This window comes from Gossypium raimondii, chromosome 4 (genome assembly GCF_025698545.1).
Source record: "Gossypium raimondii isolate GPD5lz chromosome 4, ASM2569854v1, whole genome shotgun sequence".
Lineage (NCBI taxonomy): Eukaryota > Viridiplantae > Streptophyta > Magnoliopsida > Malvales > Malvaceae > Gossypium > Gossypium raimondii.
In genome coordinates, this window is record NC_068568.1 from 21397501 (window position 1) to 21419050 (window position 21550).

The 21550-nt window shown below is 35.7% G+C and overlaps 1 protein-coding gene and 1 pseudogene across 1 annotated transcript; one reads left to right on the forward strand and one right to left on the reverse strand.

The window, feature by feature from the left end:
- Window positions 1–21550, reverse strand: part of LOC105767233 (uncharacterized) — a 36525-nt pseudogene that overhangs the window by 14384 nt on the left and 591 nt on the right.
- On the forward strand, window positions 7362–9112 carry LOC105766660 (alpha carbonic anhydrase 1, chloroplastic). The gene is made up of 6 exons (XM_012586206.2): window positions 7362–7591; window positions 7700–7914; window positions 7994–8100; window positions 8263–8368; window positions 8609–8773; window positions 8861–9112. The coding sequence occupies exons 1-6, from the start codon at window positions 7516–7518 to the stop codon at window positions 8990–8992; spliced, it is 801 nt and encodes a 266-aa protein (XP_012441660.1). The 5' UTR covers window positions 7362–7515; the 3' UTR covers window positions 8993–9112.

The window sequence follows — 21550 nt, forward strand, 5'->3', positions numbered from 1 at the left end:
AAGCGCCCTTTGCTGGTTTTCACCTTGATCCCTTCTCCTTTTAGGTAAAGTAACTCTTGACTGCATCTGAGTTTACAGAGTTTGACAAGTTTTTACCATCCATCTCACTCAAGATTAAAGCTTTTCCAGAAAAGGCCTTCTTTACAACATATGAACATTCTCAATTTGGCATCCATTTCCCTCTAAAATTCTTTTGTATAGGAAGGATATTTTTCAATACTAGGTCCCCCTCGTGGAATTTTCTTGGACGAACCTTTTTATTGTAGGCCCGCATCATTCGCCTTTAATACATCTGACCGTGTTGAATAACTTTTAGCCTTTTTCCCTCTATTAAGTTCAACTGATCACATCGTGATTGGATCCATTATAGTTCATCCAACTCTTAGCTCAACTAATACCCGAAGAAAAGGGATTTCTACTTCAATGGGTAAAATTACCTCCATCCCACAAACCAAAGAAAAAGATGCTGCCCCAGTGGAAGTCTTGATAGATGTTCGACAAGTAAGGAGGGCAAATGGTAATTTTTTATGCCAGCTCTTGTAAGTCTTAGTCATTTTTTTGCAATATTCTTATTATCTATTTCTGGGCGATATAGTGATGAATCGCGATGTTTGAGTTTGAATTGATTACAGACCTCAGCTATCGTGCTAACGCATTTACCGATACCATCTTCTCTGGAATTCTATAACGGTATATGATGACATTGGCATATGAAGCAGCCTTTACCCGTTCAATGAAGTAAAAAATGAAGCAATGCCCATTAGAAGCCTTCGATGATGATGGCGTTCAGGCCCCCCATTTTGCTCAAAATTTGAGTCGCCCTTTTTGGGTTTTCAACTCAAATCCACCTTTGGTCACAAAGCACCCTTTGCGGGTTTTCGCATTGGCCTCTCCGTTTCCTTTTCTTTTTCATTTTTTTTCCATCATTTTAATTTTCATTTTCATTTTTTTAATTTTTTAATTTTTTTGAGACTCATAGGATTAGGCAAGTCCTTGTTATCTCTTTCGATCAGAATCAATGATTTTCCAAATAAAATCTTTTATACAAGATCCTTCACATCCACTTTCATTTTGTATGCGAATGATCTTATTTGGTATCAGGCTTCTTTCATAGAGCTTTCTAGGCGAGATTTACTTTTGGAGCATTTGACTATGAAGAAAAACTTTGGATCTTCCTCTTCAATTAGGGTAAAATCCAGCAAAAAATGCGGAGAGATGGCAACTTGACTTCAATGGGCAAAGCTATGATAAGTCAAAGAGAAAACGTTGTCCCGGCAAAGAATTTTTAGTGCATCGTTCATGATGTTAATCTTGAACATACTGCAAATTTATATTATCGTGCTGTTGTTCAGATTACAATATCAGTGTTTAACCCGGGCATATCCTATTATGACCCTGTGAAGACATCCTTGAACTCTTGAAGTAACTTAACAATGTCTTGCTTTGCTTCTTCGGTTATGCACGTTCCCTTAAGGTCACAATCTCCATCGTCTCCTCAGGAGGTAAAGTTTCCTTCCTGCTCTACCATCCTCAACAAGTTCGGAGATAGGCTATAATCTAGTCATTTTCAAAGTCATGAGATCCCTCTAAACACATGCCTCACTCAAAAGGAAATTCTGAGTCTGTAGTAGCGTCACTCATGTCATTGATATCTGGGGACCTATAATAAGTATCAAAGAATATACAAAAGGATGTATGAATTTATGAATAATTATTTGTACAATATGATTATGAATGAATAAAAGAATAATGTGGAAGAAAATCCAAGAGAATGAAAGAATAATTATTCGAAAAGAATGAAAGAATATTTGCTCAAAAATAAATGCAAAGATGTATTTTATTAGAACAACGACGTTCAGACATGAGCCTGTTTCATAAAGGAATTCTTATTGCCTCTAGGCTAAAAGCAACAAGTGTGTTCTGAACATTACTCTAAGTAAGCCCTAGATGCTACAGAGATTTCTTCTACAATTCGATTATTTAGACGCTCCCAAGTTTATAAGGGTGGATATCTAACAAGGTCCCTTTTCAAGTGTGTCTTCATATACGACATTGATATGAACACTTTCCAACTCTTCTTCATATATCGTATTCATCCTATTATCAATGTGATTGGGTAGCGGATTTTCTGCACTGATGGCCTCATCAAATTTGACAATGCCTATATTGATGAATCTTTCAACTATCTTTTTGAATGCTATGCAATTTTCTATCGAGTGCCCCGCAATTCCTGCATGGTATTCACACTGGGTGTTTGCGTCGTATCCCTAAGGAAATGGGGCTGCATTGGTTTCAAGTAGAAAGGGGATACCACATGTGCATCAAATAAGCCTTGATATAGCTCTCTATATGACATCGGTATATGCGTGAACTGAAACCTTCCTATATTTGTCCTCATGCAAGGTTCTTGCTTTAAAGGACCCTGATGGCTGGTGGTTTTTGACTTTGGCTGCCCCATAGTGATTGGTTTTGAGTAGCCCCTATTGTACCTACTTGCATTATCCACCTTATTCCCCTTCTTTCTTGTGGCTTTTACAGTATCTGGATACTCTATTCGCGTCTGTTTTGTTTCTGCTGGATTATCAAGGGCAACAGGATTGGTTAGATTGTCTCTTAGATTAGAACCTGGGCCTATCGAGTAATTCGTCGGCGTCGATGTACCAGTCTGATATTGTGGAGGCCTGATAGTAAAGAGTGCCCCTTATGGACGTGCATCTAGTTGAACCTGGAAACTTATCGGGGTAAAACCTAGGGAATAGGCAAGATCCTTATTATCAACCCCAAACTGACCCATTGAGTCTTTTCCTTTTTCTAACTTTCTAGCCAATAACTGGGTTAACTGGTTTATCATATTTCTTTGAAACTCTATCATCTGGTCTTTCATATCCTGTTGAAATTTGGTCAATTGCTCTAGCATCTGTATTTGCATCTGCTCTAATCTCTCCAACCTTTGGTCCATTCTCTTAGTTTTTGCTTGGGTACCGTAAGGGTGTTGGCTTTCAGATTAATTGAAATAACTTTAATCAATTAGACTCTTTTAATGGATTTTAATGCATATGAAGTAATGTAGTGCAAATGCATGAAATGAATGCAAAAAGAGACGTTGATTCTGGTTCAATTCTTTACTAGAAAAACTTTACTAGAAAACAGATCTCTTTACATAAAGCGGATACATATACGGCTTCGCCCTCGATCATCCGGATATTAAGATGCATCTCGCGAATTTTCCAATAGACATCTACTAGCTCATTTTGCTTGATTCAGGTCGCAACTCCTTACTCACTCATGCTCCTAAGCTTCTTTAAAAAGGTTGGGATGTTCGACAAATCTTGAAGAATATTTGCTAACTTGAATCTTCGGGCAACACAGCAAGGTCGTATACTCCTCTTGTTACACTTCTCGCATCACGTTTTCTTGGACTATATTCGGACAACCGTATTGACTTCCACTTTATCAAGAAATCCATTTTCCATGACAAGCTCTCTATTTAGCAACCAAACATGAATCAACACCTCTTTTCTATGATGAAATGCCATGCAGTCAAAAATGTCATGCAGCCAAAGCAAAACACAACAAGTTAGTATCAGGTATAAACATAGAATCCTATACAATCAAGAAATAATAAAACACCTATTCGGGTATCTACTAGGGTTCAGTGTAGTTCTACCTAGTGTGAGTTTCTAAGGTTCACTATATGAGGTTTGGCTTCTAGAGAAAAGGTACCCGAACCAGCAGATTCCTCGATCCTCACCCATTATAGGCTCATATGGACTGAGTTCAGTTCAGGGGAATACATTTCCCTATGGCTGCACGGAGATGAAAATCTCACGAAGACATAGGTACAGATGTATCCCGAAAGCAGTCTGCTATCCTACACGGAGGTGAAAACCTCACGAAGGACTAGTTTCTCGCTCCTACTTAGAGGGGTAAAATTGACCAACCCATGCAATGCAAAATGCAAATACACATTAACATATTTGGACCAACCAAACAAACATACCATGATCAAAACCATAAAAATAATGCATAAAGGGGGAATTGTGATTTTAAAACAAATTTTGATTTCTCGACCGAAAGACAAAAATTAATCAATTTACGGCTCGACCCTCTAACCAGTCCCCAATAAAGTCGCCAAGCTGTCGAAACCATTTTTATTTAAACAAGGTCGACTTTTATTTAAAAATGAAAATGGAGTCACCACCAATCTATTTTTATGAGGTGTGATTGAGTCACTTGGAAAAGTAATTGTTTTTAATAAACGATTTGATTTTATTAAAAATAACGATTTTGGTCCACAAAATTTAGAAAAATAGTTTCGGGAGTCAGTTACGTACGAGGAAGGATTAGCACCCTCGTAACGCCCAAAATTGGTACCTAGTTCATTAATTAATGTCTTAATGTCGAATATTGAAAATTTGAAGAGATCAAAACAATTCCCCTTTTAAAATCCTTATTGAAATTTATTATTTTGAAAGCTAAATAAAATTTGGCCATCTTACTTTAACGAAGAAATCGAAACCCCGTAAGTTAGGGTATGATTCTTTGAAGTTCCGATGACAACACACAAAGTTGTTTTTATTAAAATTCTCATCTTGAGATAACAAAACGTCGTATCCAGTGAGTTAGGATATAACATTTTAAATTCTCGAGAATAAGCTTTTATTTGAAACTTGTATGATTTTATTGAAAAAGGGATACTCGGCTATTTTGAATTTAACGAGAAAATTGAAGCCCAGTAAGTTAGGGCATAATCTTCTCGAAAATCTTAAATATCTAGTCCTGTTTTATAAACTTTTGAATAAAATGTAATGTGATTAAATGATAACATTCGACGCAAAAAGATAATTTGTAAATGAATCATACACTAATGAATAACAAATAATTAATAAACAAATATAAACATGCATGGCAACAATAATTTCAATCATACATTATATAAATACCAATATCAATATTTTAAAATTAAATGAATTAATAATCAATTTTAAAAGATATACTAAAGAAATCAATGGCAAAAGGAGAAATTATAATCAATAAATTATACGTTCAAAATTTTAAAATAAACAATATATATGAGTTAAAACAAATAATATATATGAATGTACAATTTAATACGATAATATCTACAATTTGAAGTGAATTGGATAATTTACAATAAATAATATATAATAAATTTGAAATAATAATACATATAAAATTTAAAAATTTTGATGATAATTCTAGAATAATCATACATGATAAATCCAAAATAATAGTATATAATAAATTTAAAATATTAATGATAAATTTAAAATAGATATACATGATAAATTTAAAATAATGTTAACAATGAATTTAAAATAATAATATTGATAAATTACAAATAATAAAACAAGATAAATCTAAAATAATAATATACAATACGCTTAGATAATATTAATGGTTAATTTAATAATAATAAGTATAAACATTCAAATAATATAAGATTCAAAATTAAAAAAACATAATAATCAATACTTAAATAAATAAAACACAAGCAAATTAAATCAAACTAGTGAGGATTAAATTGAATTTAAAATAGAATTAAAAGGAAAAAATGAGAATAAAACCAAATTGAGGGCCAAAATATGGAGAAAATAGATAGTATAAAAATCAATTGCAATTGATAATATATGGAAAAAAACTTTTAAAGCAAATAATCAAACAATTTAAAATGGATGATTTATAACACGAGTTTTTAAAACTAAACAACATGTGTGACATAATATTAAAACAAATAAAATATATAATTAATGGAAAAAAATAAAAGAATGATAAGAATGGTTAAATGAATGAACAATAAGTAAATAAGAAAGTTGATGGATAAATAAACGAATAAAAGTAAAAGAACAATTAATGATTAAAAAATTAAATGGATAAATAAAAAAGGTTAAAAAACGCTTAAGTCAGCCTTACTTTCACAATATGAAGATTCAACGAAATTCCTCCACCAAAATCTAACTCAAATGAAAGCAACTTAAAAAGAAACGAAGATAAACGAAAAATAAAATAAGAACAAGCCTCCCCAAATCCAATGTTTTTCAATGGAGGGAGAGGTCTCTATTTATAGTTGAGCCTCCCCAAATTCAACGGTATAGATCAATTACATCAATGGCTAAGGTTAAAGGGTATCTACGAATTAAATCTCTAAGATTGCAAAATCTTATATTCTAAGATTGCATATCTTATCTAAAATTGCATATCCTTGAAGATTATGTTTCCATATGTGTCAAGCTTGTAGATGAACCTTCAACCTTTTCAAGTAATGGGTCATTCCGATCGGGCTAAATGATACAATTTTGGATTGGACTTGGACTTTATTTTATTATTTTGGGTTTATTATTTTTTTGTGAGCCCGGACTAAATTGGCCTATTACAGATACCATGAGTATGCTAGTAAAATATAAATATATTATATTCCTCTTGAATAAAAAATAATCACAAACTTCAAAAAAATAAACTTTATCAACCATGAAAATAACTTTAATTTTATTTTGAAAATGTCCCGCAGCCTCAGTTAACGAACCTTTTAATTTTATCTTCTTATCCCAAATATATTTGCTCTCTATATCTCCGTTTATATGATTAAAGGATTCCACATCCACGCTCTAATCTCACTAATTTTTGCTGGTTTAGCTATGAAAATATAGTAGATAACAGACAAGATTCATCTTAATAATAATAATAATAATAATAATAATAATAATAATAATAATAACAACTTTGACTTTAGTTTTTTTAACGGAACATGAATTTTTATTTAAATAATACAAAAATATATAATTTATCAAAACAACATAAAATCTGTTAAAGTCTATGTGATCCGGATGTTGGAAAAATAAATACAGTGGTAAAATAAAAGAATCATGCCGCACAAGTAGAATCCGTATAGAACTACACTTCTTTTATTTGACATTGATTAGAATAGGATTTTTCAACCTTTAAATGGATGCAGTCAAAATTCCTATTGCAACACTAATAAATTCTTTTTCTACTCGTAATTTTTTCTCGAAATAGTTTTTACATAAAATCTATATGTTTTTATTTTATTTTATTATTGGTTAGCGATTCTCCTATTATCATTATCCACTTGCATGTCTAATCAGCAACTTTTACCTATAATTGAAGAATTGAAGTAGTGAAAACCTTATAAGTGGATGTAATCCGTCGAGTGTCTTTTTCTCTATTATTTTATTACTAAGGACTTAATAAGATTTTAATTCAAAATATATTATTATAATTATAGTAGGTCAAATTCTTTGATTAGGACATGAATATCTGCATCTTACCACTCACTACATATATAAGTAGACAAACAAACGAGTGTGTAAGGTGCTCTAAAACTCCCAAGAAGCCTCTTACTATATTTAGCAGAGAAAAACTGTTTGAAAACGAGTAGCCATGAGCAACTGAAAATATGATAATTGTATAAGCTTTTCTTCAGTTGTTCTTCTCTTTGGCAAGCTGAATTATTGTGGGTTGTCCAAGTTTTGGGTCATGTTATTAATGGCTTCTCAACTCTCAATCGTTTTCTCGCTTAGTTTGCTTCCTGGCATTGCTTCTGCCATTGATGGTATGATCATGTTCTTGCAGCATTTCTTTCGGAAATTGATAGTACATATGTTTTGAATTCCAGATTCAGTGCTTAATCTTTTCTTTTTTTTCCTTTCTGTTGGGTTAGTTTTTGGAGGAATGGAGTTCAGCTATTTAGGCAAAGATGGCCCAGACAGGTGGGGAATGTTGGAGCCAAAATTCGCACCATGTTCCATAGGGAAAAGACAGTCTCCCATAAACATTCAGAGGAATCTAACGGTCCACAACAAGCTATTGAAACCTTTAACCAGGAACTACAATTCTGTAAATGCTACCCTCTTTAACAAAGGCTACAGCGTTGGGGTTGGTTTCTAAGCAATTCCTCCTAATTGTCCATTATTCACATATTTTAGATAAAAGTTGATGAATATAGGGAATACAGGTGCGTTTCGAGGAATATCCTGGAGATTTATGGATTAATGGCAAAAATTACAGCCTCAAGCAATTTCACTGGCATTTACCTGCAGAGCATCAAATTGAAGGGCAACAGTAAGCTTTCACTCTATAAACATTAGTATGTGATTGGGTTTGTTGGTCCAATTTCATCTTATCCTATATTCCTATGCTACATTATGGAGGCCAATTCACTTTTATGGGCTCCCACCCCGAAATAGAAGGCCTTGCCAAGTCTTGACCCTTTTCAATATACAGATTTGCAGCTGAGCTTCATTTGGTCCATCAGGCAGCAGTGGATGGCAGCTTTGCAGTTATAGCAGCACTCTACCAAGAAAGCAACGCTGATCCACTTATTTGCAGGGTAAAACTTGTTAAAATGTCCCTACTTGATATCATATTAGGATATCAAAGTTTCACCTAAATAAAACTATTTCACCATAAAGTCAACAACTAGAACCCAAGATGAATGACACATCTACGAAAAGTTAACACTGTTTTTCGTTATTAATTCTCAGATCCAAAGAACATAGCCCATGTTATGCTCTTCAAACAAAAAGGAGGGGCAGTATATTGATACTAAGTTGTAATTTTATGATTTCAGATAATAGAAGGATTGAAACATTTGGGAGGGGAAAATACGACAGTTCCTCTTGGTATCTTGAATATAAACGAATTGAACCGAAGAAGCCGCAAGTATTACACATATGTTGGTTCTCTTACCACTCCCCCATGCTCCGAGAATGTCATATGGATCATTCTCGGCAAGGTATATCTTTTTTTGCAATGCTGGAAAAAGAAAAAAGTATAGTTATTATATATTACACTAAAAGGCTAAAACTACAAAACTTTGCAGGTGATGTCGATTTCGAAAGAGCAGATAATCGCTCTGGACATTCCATTGAACTCAGATTGCAAGAAAAACGCAAGGCCTTGTCAGCCATTGAATGGTCGAGAGGTTGACATGTATGATGAGCTTAGTTGTTAATGTTCTTCACTCAAATTGGGTGCAATACGTGGTGGGATAAAACTATTGTTGTATTTCATTAGCACTGTTGAATTTGTATTCGTGCTTAAGAAATTTAAAATTATATTAAAGTTGGTTCAATGTGATTTCATATTCATTCCTTTAAATTAAACTAAAATGTTTATAAATATATATTTGAATAATAATAAAAACATTCATGTTCGATTTATTCAATTTGATAAACAAATAAAAATCAAATTATTTTTAAATTGTTCATTGAATGCTTTTTCATTTATTTTACAAACATAATTCACCAAAAATAAAAAAATCATTTTACCAAAATTTAAGTTCCATTTAATTTCAAAAATAGAGTTGATTTTCGTTTTGTTTTCTTATAAACTAAACAACACCAGAGAATGCATTTGGTTGATTTTTTTAAATAAACATATAAAATGTGAAAATTAAAGTTAAAAAATATTTCATTATTTTTACTTAAAACTTTTTTCTAAAATTGAAAAGGATGAAAATAACCGTTTTTAAATTTGAATGAATTAACCTTAATTCAAACCCATTTAAACCCATAAATATTACTTTTTAAACAAATTTTAAATACCAAATCTTTCTTACTCTAGTTGGAATTCATATATCTATAAGAATTCTTTTATTTTATTGATCATATTTCTAGTGTAAACTAATATATATCAAACATATTTTTATAATTGATTATTGTAAACAAAATTTAAATATTATTTGTTTCATAAAACGAAATTCATTAATAAAGAGAGGTTGCAATAATGATTTCAAATCATTTGGTACACCAGTTGCCCAATTGCTTGGACAAATTCTAGCCTTGGTCATCCTAGCAATCCAGTCGGTTGCTTGGCTACCTTCCCTTAAAGTATGCATACAATTACAAATGACGATATTACAAGAAAGAACTAAAAACTAACTTCGAATTTCTCAGGCTGAGTTGCCAAGATCGTTAATACAGCATTACCCGATTCAAGAATCACATCAGTCCAACCATGCTCAACTGCTAAATTAAGGTGACTTAATTAGAGCCAAGGGAAGCTAACACATATGTGAAGAGGCTTTGTCATCCAAGCAAGCAAGGAGGGGGTATCGAAACCATTTTTATTTTTTGAAAAAAATAAAAATTAGTTGTCGATGAAAAATTGGGAGTCGCCACCAATCTTTTATTAAGGTGTGATTGGATCACCTAAAAAACGGCTTTGGTCTACGAGTTTTAAAAAAAATGGGTTCGGAAGTCAATTATGTACGAGGAAGGATTAGCATCCTCGTAACGCCCAAAATTGGTACCAAATTGATTAATTAATGTCTTGAAGTCGAGAGTTTGAAAATATATAATCCTTAGCAAAAAAAACTTAAAAACGTTACGTATTAAGACCTTTATCATTTCAGAGAAGGAAAATGTCACACCCAATGCGTTAGGGCACGACGTTCTAATTTCCCCAAAAATGAATTAGGCCAGAATACGTGCAATAAAAATTTAAAAGAATATCCATTTATTCAAGATTTAAGAAATCGCGGCCCAATACGTTAGGGCACAATTCCTTCAAAATCCCAAACTTGGAATATTTCCTTTATTAATTTTTTAGCAAAAATCTTCATTTCGAGAAATCAATGCGTCACATCCAATGCGTTAGGACACAACGTGTTGAATTCCCAATAATGATTTCTTATTTTTTTTGATTAAAGAGAAATGCTCGATTGTTAGATTTAATGAAGAAAATCGGAACCCAATACGTTAGGGCTCAATTTCCTTGAAAATCCTAAATACAAGCATTCGCTCAATTTTGAAAAGTTTGAAATCGAGTAAAAAAATGATGTGATAGTAGGTTGAATGCATGTATAAATGTCACAATAACAAATACAACAATAATTATAACAATGAGGTAATATCATGAAGTTTAACAAACTAAATTAAAACAAAAGCAAAACTAACGAATGACATGTAAAATATCAAATAAATGAGCAAAATAAGTAAAATAAATGAAATTATGAAGAATTAGAGGCATACAAATGAATTTTTATGTAAACTTTGATTTATAAAATTTATAATGTATTTATGAAAACATAAAATATATTAATAATGTCAACATTATCAAAATTCAAAAAAATATGTATACATGAAAAAACATTATTTTAAAAATATAAATGCGCATAAAAAATAAATATATATATTTTGAAAAATAGTTACAAAAATTAAAAAATAACAATTACATTATTAAAATTAATTAGGAAAATAATAAAAAAACTAAATTGAACAGCAATTGAAAAATTTTGGGGCAAATCCGCAAATAAATGAAACCCAAAGGACTAATTTGAGCACGCGAATTACATAGAGGGGCTGGAAGGAAAATTTTCCCCTCTCCTCTAAAACGGCGTCGTTCATATTAGGGCTGACATGAAATTGTAACTAAATTAAAGGGCAAATTTAAAAATAACCAAAAACTCAATTGCAAAAAAATTAAAAGGCGGAGGGGCTGAAATCGCAATTTACCCCTCTGCTAAAAAAAAACACGCGGATCCTAGGCCGGGTCGGGTCGGAATCGGGTCGGCCTCCCAAAACGACATCGTTTTGGCATCTGGGGAGGCTTAGTGAAACGACGTCGTTTCACTAGGCTATTTAAGCCAAAAATCTATCCGAAAATTTCAGTTTCCATCCTTTTTTTAAAAAAAAAACCTCCGAAAACTTCAAAAAAGCTCTCCCCCCTTCTGGTCATCCGGTCATCGGTGGTCAACCCTTCTTGCCGGCCGGCGATCTCCGGCACATGGCGCCATTGCCGTCATGTGATGGTAGGAAAATGGGAAAAAGTCTCAATTCAGCCTTTTAGACCCTCTATGCCCAAATTTGGGCTCAAATCCGTCTAAATAAAAGCAGAGACGCCTCAAAAACCCAAGAAACCTTTCGGTTTCCGACCGCCTTTCCTCGGAGACGGCTACCTCGGATGCTCACGGCGGTTTAGGCTCCAAACGCAGGTTGCTTCTTTCCTTTCCTTATATATTTTAGTAAAATAAAAATATAAACACAGAAAATAACAAATCAAAGTAAATAAAAAAATAATATAGACATTTGAATTGGTTCTCCACTTTCAATATGTTGAACTCTCTGTTTGTGTAAGAATAATTGTTTTTTTTTATTTGATTTCCCATCCCCCTTTACAATATTACCATGGCTATTTTATAGCCGTATGAAATAAATTTAAAGAGGAAGCAAATCTGTCTCTTGATTTGATTTACAAATCTTTTGATTCGCTTTCCATTTTCGTTTTTTCCTTGATACGCAGGTGAAGATCCACGGAGATTCGGAGCTTGGCTTGCGGCGCTATTGAAACCCTAGGGTTTCTGTCTGTAATTTGGGCTACCGTAGTTTGGGCGCTCGTTTGTTTTATTAATTGGGCCATATGGGCCTGTCTGTAATACAGGTCTTTTAGACCCGGGCAAAATCTGGCATGTACAGCTGCCCCTCTTTGCTCGTTATCGTGTAACAAGAACGAAGCAAAGACTTTAAAATGCCTAATTTTGCCCGGTCATGCTGGGCCTTGGTACTCTTATTCTTCAAGTAGCCTCATTCCTTCATACTGCATCTTCAGAAGTATAGGAAACTAGTGCTTTAATCTACTCCACTGCAACTTTCAAGGAGATAAGACTAAATACGATCTGCTCTCTGCAACTTCAGAGAGATAAGATCCAAGGTTTTAATCCACTCCACTGCAACTTCAGGAAGATAGGATTATCGGGTTTAATCTGCTCCACTGCAACTTCAGGGAGATAAGACTAAATACGATCTGCTCTCTGCAACTTTAGAGAGATAAGATCCAAGGTTTTAATCCACTCAACTTACAACTTCAGGAATATAGGATTATCGGCTTTAATCTGCTCCACTGCAACTTCAGGAAGATAAGATTTGCCATTTTCAGCCTGCCTCACTGCAACTTTAGAAGGACAAGACTAGATGCGATCTGCTCTCTGCAACTTCAGAGAGATAAGATCTAAGGTTTTAATCCCCTCACTGCAACTTCAGCGAGATAGGATTACCGGCTTTAATCTGCTCCACTGCAACTTCAGGGAGATAAGATTTGCCATCTTCAGTCTGCCTCACTGCAACTTCAGAAGGATAAGACTAAATGCGATCTGCTCTCTGCAACTTCAGAGAGATAAGATCTAAGGTTTTAATCCGCTCCTTGCAACTTCAGCGAGATAGGATTACCGACTTTAATCTGCTCTACTGCAACTTCAGGGAGATAAGATTTGCCATCTTCAGTCTGCTTCACTGCAACTTCAGGAGGATAAGACTTGCCTACTTAGTCTGCTCCACTACAACTTCAGGGAGATAAGACTCGATCTGTTATCTTCACTGATCTGCTCTCTGGGGAACATGACCTGTATAGTGAACCTAATTATGCCTAATGATTAGGATGGCATAAAATGTATCAAATGCTCCTAACTAGACATGTGTGAATGACATTTGAATGAATGCAGAATATCATTTTTCAAGAATTATCATTTCTTGAAGTTTATTAAGGTTTTTTTGCTGACGCCTTTTGCTTGGCTGATATCTTCGAAAAAAACACTCAATCAAATTGCCTTCCATTGTGCACTTCAAAGCTCAACCCTCTAGGACACAGAATTTGTACTATATTTCTTCCACCATGACTTAAGAGTAGGAAAATTTGACTCTTCTCAGTCTTCTCCTATCGAAATTCAAGGATACAGATTATGAAATTTGTTTACACCACTCTCAGGGTGTCTTATCAAATGCTTATGCCCAAATGAGGAGCTTTCTTTCCATAGGGGACTTCTTCCTACCCCATCAAGACTTCTTGCTGTCTCATTCACTATTTAGACAACCAAATCTGAAAAAGTAGTCTTAATTTAGATTTTTTTCTTCTTAGGTTCTTTATCTTTTGAACTCGGGGTGTTTTAAACAATAGTCCTGTTTCAGGTTACCAAATTATTTAGAAATTCCCAGAGTAATATACCAAACTTCTTTTGTGAAAGTTTATTAGTCCATCAATCATTATTCTAATGCAACATGCTTGCGCAAAGATCAAAAATATTGAGTAAAAGATGAATTAATTTAAGAGTTTATTGATAGTAAGTGTCCTGAAAAGAAAAAAATATTCAAGAACAGCAAAGAATGAAGTATTTACAAGAACCAACAAATTTGGTACAAATAATATGAAGACTAGGTGCTTTGGATATCGTGCTTGAACTTCTCCGTGCAAGCCAAGAACCCTTCTGAATTTAATATGTGTTTAGGGGATCTACAGTACTTTGGCAATGCCCTAAGCCTCGTATATCCTTTTCTTGTTGACTTAAGTGAAGCAAGATCACCATATGCCCCAATCTGACAATGTTTGAGCCGCCCTTTTTGGGTTTTCAACTCAAACCCCCTTTGGTCTCAAGGCGTCCTTTTTAGGTTTTCACCTTGGCCTCTCCTTTTTTTTAGGGGATCAGAGCGCCGTTTGCGGGTTTTCACTTTGATTCCTCTCTTCCTTCAAGTGAAATATTTCTTGACCGAATCTGAATTTACAGGATTCGGAAGATTTTTTCCATCCATTTCACTCAAAATCAAAGCGCCTCCAGAAAAAGCCTTTTTCACAACGTAAGGTCCTTCCCAGTTTGGCATCCATTTCCCTCTGAAATCCTTTTGTAAAGGGAGGGTCTTTTTCAAAACCAAATCCCATTCATGAAATTCTCTGGGACGAACCTTCTTATTATAAGCTCGCATCATTTGCTTCTGATACATTTGACCATGACGAATAGCTTTTAATATTTTCTCTTCAATCAGGTTCAACTGATCATATCGAGATTGGATCCATTCGCCTCATAAATTTTAACTCAGCCAATACCCGGAGAGAAGGAATTTCAACCTCAATAGGTAAAACTGCTTCCATTCCATAAACCAAAGAAAAATGTGTTGCCCCAGTAGAAGTCCTGGCAGATGTTCGGTAAGCCAAAAGAGCGAATGGTAACTTCTCATGCCAATCCTTGTAAGTTTCAGCCATTTTTGCCACAATCTTCTTAATGTTTTTGTTGGCCGCCTCTACTGCACCATTCATTTTTGGACGATACGGTGATGAATTATGATGTCTGATATTGAATTGATTACAGACTTCTGCTATTGTGCTGTTGTTCAAATTCAATGCATTATCAGATATAATCCTTTCAGGCATTCCATATCGACATATGATCTCCTTCTTCAAAAACTTACTGACTGCTGACTTCGTGGCATTAGCATATGATGTTGCTTCCACCCACTTAGTGAAGTAGTCAATAACCACAAAAATGAAACGATGTCCATTAGAAGTCTTCGGTGATATTGGTCTAATGACGTCCATACCCCACATGGAGAAAGGCCACGGAGAAGTCATCACATGAAGAGGAGAAGGAGGCGTGTGCATTTTATCCCCATAAATTTGGCATTTATGGCATTTTTGACATAATTGATGCAATCTCTTTCCATAGTGGACTAGTAATATCCGAATCTCATAATCTGTCTAGCCATGGTAAATCCATTAGCGTGCGTTCCACAAACACCCTCATGGACTTCTTCTAAAATTTCCTTAGCCTCTACAGCGTCCATGCACCTCAACAATACTTGATCCTTTCCCCTTTTGTGTAGGATCTCCCCATCTAAGACATAGTCAATAGCTAGTCTCCTTAATGTCCTCTTATCATTCTCCGTTGCCTGATCAGGATATTCGCGATTCTTCATATATAGCAATATATCTTAGTACCAAGGACGATTATCATTCTCCACTTCTTCAATGCTGTAACAGTGGGCTGGGATCTCATAAATACTAATTTGAATGGGCTTCATGTCCTCTAACTGATTCACTTTAATCATGGAAGCTAAAGTAGCAAGAGCATCAGCCATCTGATTTTCTTCCCGTGGGAGATAACAAAAGGTAATGTTATCAAACTCTTCAATTAATTCCAGAACCAATCTCCGATAACGGATCAACTTGGGATCTCTCGTTTCCCATTCCCCTTTTAATTGATAAATTACCAATGCTGAGTCTCCATATACTTTTAGTAACTTAATCTTCCGCTCTATAGATGCTCGAATCCCCATGATGCAAGCTTCATACTCGGCCATATTAATAGTGCAATCGAAGTCCAACTTACTGGTAAAAGGATGATAATCTCCATTCGGAGACACCAGGACTGCCCCAATCCCATTGCCTAGTGTATTCGATGCTCCGTCAAAGTTTAATCTCCAAGAATGATTTTCTTGGGGATCCTCTTCAGCATTTGCCACATACATCAAATCTTCATTCGGGAAGCAAAGTCCAGAGGCTCATAATCTTCCAGAGCTCTGCTAGCTAAGAAATCTGCTATCGTACTCTGCTTGATGGCCTTCTGACTTACATATACGATATCAAACTCAGAGAGCAAGATTTGCCATCTAGCCATTCTTCCATTCAATGCTGTTGACTCCATCATATACTTCAAAGGGTTTAATTTTGAAATTAGCCAAGTCGTATGATAGAGTAAGTATTGCCTCAACCTCTTGGTCGTCCAAATCAGAGCGCAACATAATTTTTCGATAGGCGAATATCTCATCTCACAATCAGTGAATTTCTTGCTGAGATAGTAAATCACCTTTTCCTTCTTTCCAGTCGCATCATGTTGACCCAGTACACATCCCATGGAGTTGTTGAACACCGTTAAATACAAAATCAAGGGTCTATCTGGGCTGGGTGGTGACAGAACTGGAGTATTGGATAAGTATTACTTTATCTTTTCAAAGGCTTTCTGGCATTCTTCATTCCAGACATCAGGATTATGTTTCTTCAAAAGGCGAAATATGGGATCACATTTCTCAGTCAACTATGAAATGAACCGAGCAATGTAATTCAATCTTCCTAAGAAACCTCAAACTTCTTTCTGGGTACGTGGTGGCGATAAATCTCGTATTGCCTTGACTTTGTCTGGATCAATCTCAATTCCCTTTTCGCTGACTACGAAGCCTAACAACTTTCCTGACCTGGCTCTAAAAGTGCATTTTGTTGGATTAAGCTTGAGCTGAAACCTCCTTAATCTTAAGAACAATTTTCTCAGGACCTGTACATGTTCATCTTCTGTTCTGGATTTGGCAATCATATCATCAACATATACTTCAATTTCTTTGTGCATCATATCATGAAACAAGGCTACCATGGCTCTCTGATATGTTGCTCCCGCATTCTTTAATCCGAATGGCATCACCTTATAGCAAAATGTTCCTCACAAAGTAATGAATGTAGTCTTTCCCATATCTTCTAGATGCACCTTTATTTGATTATATCCTGAGAACCCATCCATAAAAGAAAACAGCGAAAATCCTGCCGTATTGTCCACCAGAGTATCAATATGTGACAATGGGAAATTATCCTTTGGACTTGCTTTGTTCAAATCCCTGTAATCCACACACATTCGTACTTTTCCATCTTTTTTAGGGACTAGAACGATGTTGGCTACCCATTCAGAATATTTAACCTCCTGCAAAAACCCAGCATCAAACTGTTTCCTAACCTCATCTTTTATTTTGAGCATAATATCAGGCCTCATTCTTCTGAGCTTCTGTTGAATTGGTTTGCAATCTTCTTTTATGGGTAGGCGATGCACTACAATGTCAGCACTCAATCCGGGCATATCCTAGTATGACCATGCGAAGACATCTTTGAATTCTTGGAGTAATTCAATGAGATCTCGTCTTGTCTTTGTAGAAATCTTAGTTCCAATTTTCACCTCTTTTCCTTCTTCCAAGCTTACAATTTCTACTAATTCTTTGTGAGGTAGGATTTGCTTTTCCTCTTGTTCTACCATCCTCAACAAGTCCAAAGATAAACCACTATCTTCATCACCTTCAAAGTCGTGTGATCCCTCTAAACACACGTTTCGTTCAAAAGGGCACTCTGAGCTCGTAGCGACGTCATTCACGTCGTTGATACACAAGGACCTAATATGGTTACAAAAGAATGTATGAATTTATGTACAATTATTTGTGCAATGAAATAATATATTTACTTGTATGGAAAGAATGAAAGAATATTTACTCGAAACAATTGCAAAGATGTATTTTATTAAAATAATGATGTTTAAACATAAGCCTATTTCACAAAAGAGTTCTTGTTATTTTTAGGCTAAAACAACAAGTTTGTTCTGAATATTACTCTGAGACATTTCTAAAGACTTTAGGTATTTCTTCCGCAGTCCAATTATCTGGAACATTTCCGGGCTCATAAGGATGAATGTCCAGCCAGCTCCTTTCTTCATTCACATGCTCATGAATGGCATTGATGTGCATATTTCCCAACGTCTCCTCGATGCTTTTCTCAACTGATTTCTTTCTCTCATGATGAATAACTCCTCCAGATACGAAATTTTTGGATATGTGGGGGATTATCATTGGCTCCCACTTAGCTTCCTCCCCATTTAAACGTGCCCTTCTCCTTTCCTGCCTTTTTTCTATCTCCTTCCTTCTCTGTCCTCTATCTGGCTTGTATCCTAAGCCAAAGTGATCCTGCTTTTCTTTCAGCATTGGAACCTCAGTCCTCCTTTGAAGATATCTCCCTAGCCCTCTTCCGGGTAAAGCTCTTTTTCCCACCAACAATTGTAAACCCATCTCTGTAGTTTTGGATAATTTTGGCACCCAAATTTTGCTCCCTTCAGGAACAAATGCCGCATTTACAAACTCCAAAGGTCGAAATGAGCATTCTATTGACTCGTCATTGGTCTCCACGTATGGCGTCTCATTGGATACAGCTACTATTATATCCTCTTCGGCTTTATTGTTACTAGCCGACCATCTGACACTAACTTCAACATCTGATGTAATGATGACGGTATTGCCCCCACCGAATGTATCCATGGTCTTCCAATAAACAATTATAGGAAGGTTTGATGTCCATTACAATAAAATCTACCTCATAAACTGTTGGGCCAATCAGTAGGGGTATCTCAATTCTTCCCATGACCTTCCTTTCTGTACGTCAAACGCCCTCACTACATTTTGACATGTTTTCATGTGCGAACTGTCTATGGGTAGCCTGTTAAGTGTGAATAATGGCAATACGTTCAAAGCTGATCCATTGTCAATCAGTACTCCTGGCAAAATATGCCCCTTGCATCGTGCAGTGATATGCAAAGCTTTGGTAGATCCCATGCCCCCAGGAGGTATTTCATCATCATTGAAAAATATGAAATTATCAGCACTGATATTATTGACCAACCGATCTAGTTTGCTGACAGAAATATCCTTAGACACATAAGTCTCATTTAGCATCGTCATTAGCGCATTTCAATATACTTCTGAATTCAAGAGTAAGGCTAGTACAGATATGTGAGCCGGTTGTTTATGCAACTGTTCGACGACATTATACTCACTATGCTTCAGAAATTTGAGGAATTCCACAGCTTCTTCCTCCTTCACTGGCTAAACTATTTTCCCTTTCTGCTCCCTTATTATGGCCCTTTTCATAGGTTCTAGTTTGGCACTCACACACTGGTCCTTTGTAGTCTCTTTTCCAGGGACAGTTGTATTGCACTCGTAGCTCCATGGAACCTTCCTACTATCCTAGTAAGAAAAGGTTGCAGGTTTCTTTATTATGATTCTTGGCATCACTGGCGTTCTCACTTCATCATTCTTTGGTCGCGAGATGATGACCACCGGCTGTGCTACTCTTAGAACTTTCGAGGATTCGGATGTGCAAATACTCCGTTCCTCCCTAACTTTCTCATAAAATTCCATTTCTTTATTATCCATCAGGCCTTGAAACAGGGCTCTGAATTCAGTGCATTCTTGGATTTTATGTCCCTCCTCGTGATGGAACTCACAGTAATTTTCCATCCTTTCGAAGCTTCTCTCTGAATTCGGAACAATCAATCCCCTTTTTACCATATTTCTCTAGACCCACCTCAAAGGAATTTTCACTTCTGCTATGTCTTCCTTGATTTTTCTACCCATGCTCCCACCTATCATGTTCACTCCGTTATGATTAGGTAACAGATTTTCTGTACTGGGCGAATCATCCAATAAAACCACACCCATGCTTATAAGTCTTTCCACCAGCTTCTTGAACGCTGTACAATGTTCTATAGAATGCCCCTCAATTCCCGCGTGATAGTCGCACTGTGCATTTACATCGTACCACTTGGGGTATGGAGGCTGCAGAGGTTTCAAGTGGAAAGAAGAAACGACGTGTGCATTGAATAGATTCTAATATAGCTCCCTATACGTCATTGGAATTGGCATAAATTGAATCTTCTCTGTATTTTGTCTTGTATCAGATCTCTTATTTGATGATCCTTGCTGGTTAATAGCCACTTTTCCCGGCTGATTCACCGTAACTATCTTCGAATATGAACTTGTGTTGTTGACCTCGTTCTCTTTCTTCTTCGAGGCCGCCCTTCTGCTACTTTCTCCAGCATCTATTTTCCTGCTTCTGATAGCATTTTCTATCATCTCGCCATTCATAACTATGTCGGAAAAACTTTTAGTAGCACTTCCTAACATATGTGTAATAAATGGTGCCTTCAATGTGTTGACAAAAAGCATCGTCATCTCTCTTTCTAGAAGAGACGGCTGAACTTGTACGACAACCTCCCTCCATCTCTGCGTGTATTGCCTAAAGCTTTCGCCTGGTTTCTTTTCCATATTCTACAGAGTGATCCTATCAGGTACCATGTCAGTCACATGGCTGTACTTTTTATGAACGCCTGTGCCAAATCTCTCCATAAATTAATCTGGGTACGATTCAATTGATTGTACCACTTGGATGCTGCCCCTGTGAGGCTATCCTGGAAGCAATGGATCAAGAGTTGGTCATTATTGACATAACCGGTCATTCGTCTGCAGAACATGGTAATATGAGCTTCGGGGCTACTGGTTCCATTATATTTCTCAAACTCTGGCATTTTGAATTTGTAAGGGAGCACTAAATCCGAAACCAGACTTAATTCTTTAGCATCCATCCCATAGTAGCCTTCTGCACATTCCATCGCTCTAAATTTCTCTTCCAGCCATTTGTACTTTTCCTCTAGCTGTTTTGGCAATTCATCATTCATTTTCTCTTTTCCAGCCGTCTCATCAAAATCAGGAATAGCAGGATTAACAAAGTTGGCTCTAGGGTTAGAACCTAATCCTGCCTAGAGATTTATTAGCGTTGCAGCGTCACTTGGAGGATTAATGGTAACAGAGGACCTATGCGGGTATATCTCAACTTGTTGGGGGGTAAAGTCCGGAGGATAGACAGGTCCCTCATTGTCTCATTCTTCAATATTGATCACAGAGCCTTTTCCTTTATCAGTTCCTTTGTTGAACCATTGAGTTAATTGGGCCATCGTACTCCCTTGAGATTCCATCATTTTGTCTATCATCTTTTGCTGCTCATTCATTTGCTTTTGAAGCTGCTCCTGCATTTCCTTTTGGGATTGTTCTAGTCTTTCCATCCTTTGATCCATATCCTTAGTTTTCGATCGAGTACCGTAGTGGTGTTTGGTAAGTTGGTTGGTTTCTCGATTAACTGAGGAGTGATTTAAATTAATTAGAATCCCTTGATGTAT

What these genes read in the sequence shown, in the direction of transcription:
- LOC105766660 (XM_012586206.2), top strand. Translation starts at nt 7,516, where the DNA reads ATGTTATTAATGGCTTCTCAACTCTCAATCGTTTTCTCGCTTAGTTTG. An exon ending in CATTGCTTCTGCCATTGATG is followed by an intron (nt 7,592 to 7,699) that starts GTATGATCATGT and finishes CTGTTGGGTTAG; the next exon opens with TTTTTGGAGGAATGGAGTTC. An exon ending in ACAAAGGCTACAGCGTTGGG is followed by an intron (nt 7,915 to 7,993) that starts GTTGGTTTCTAA and finishes TAGGGAATACAG; the next exon opens with GTGCGTTTCGAGGAATATCC.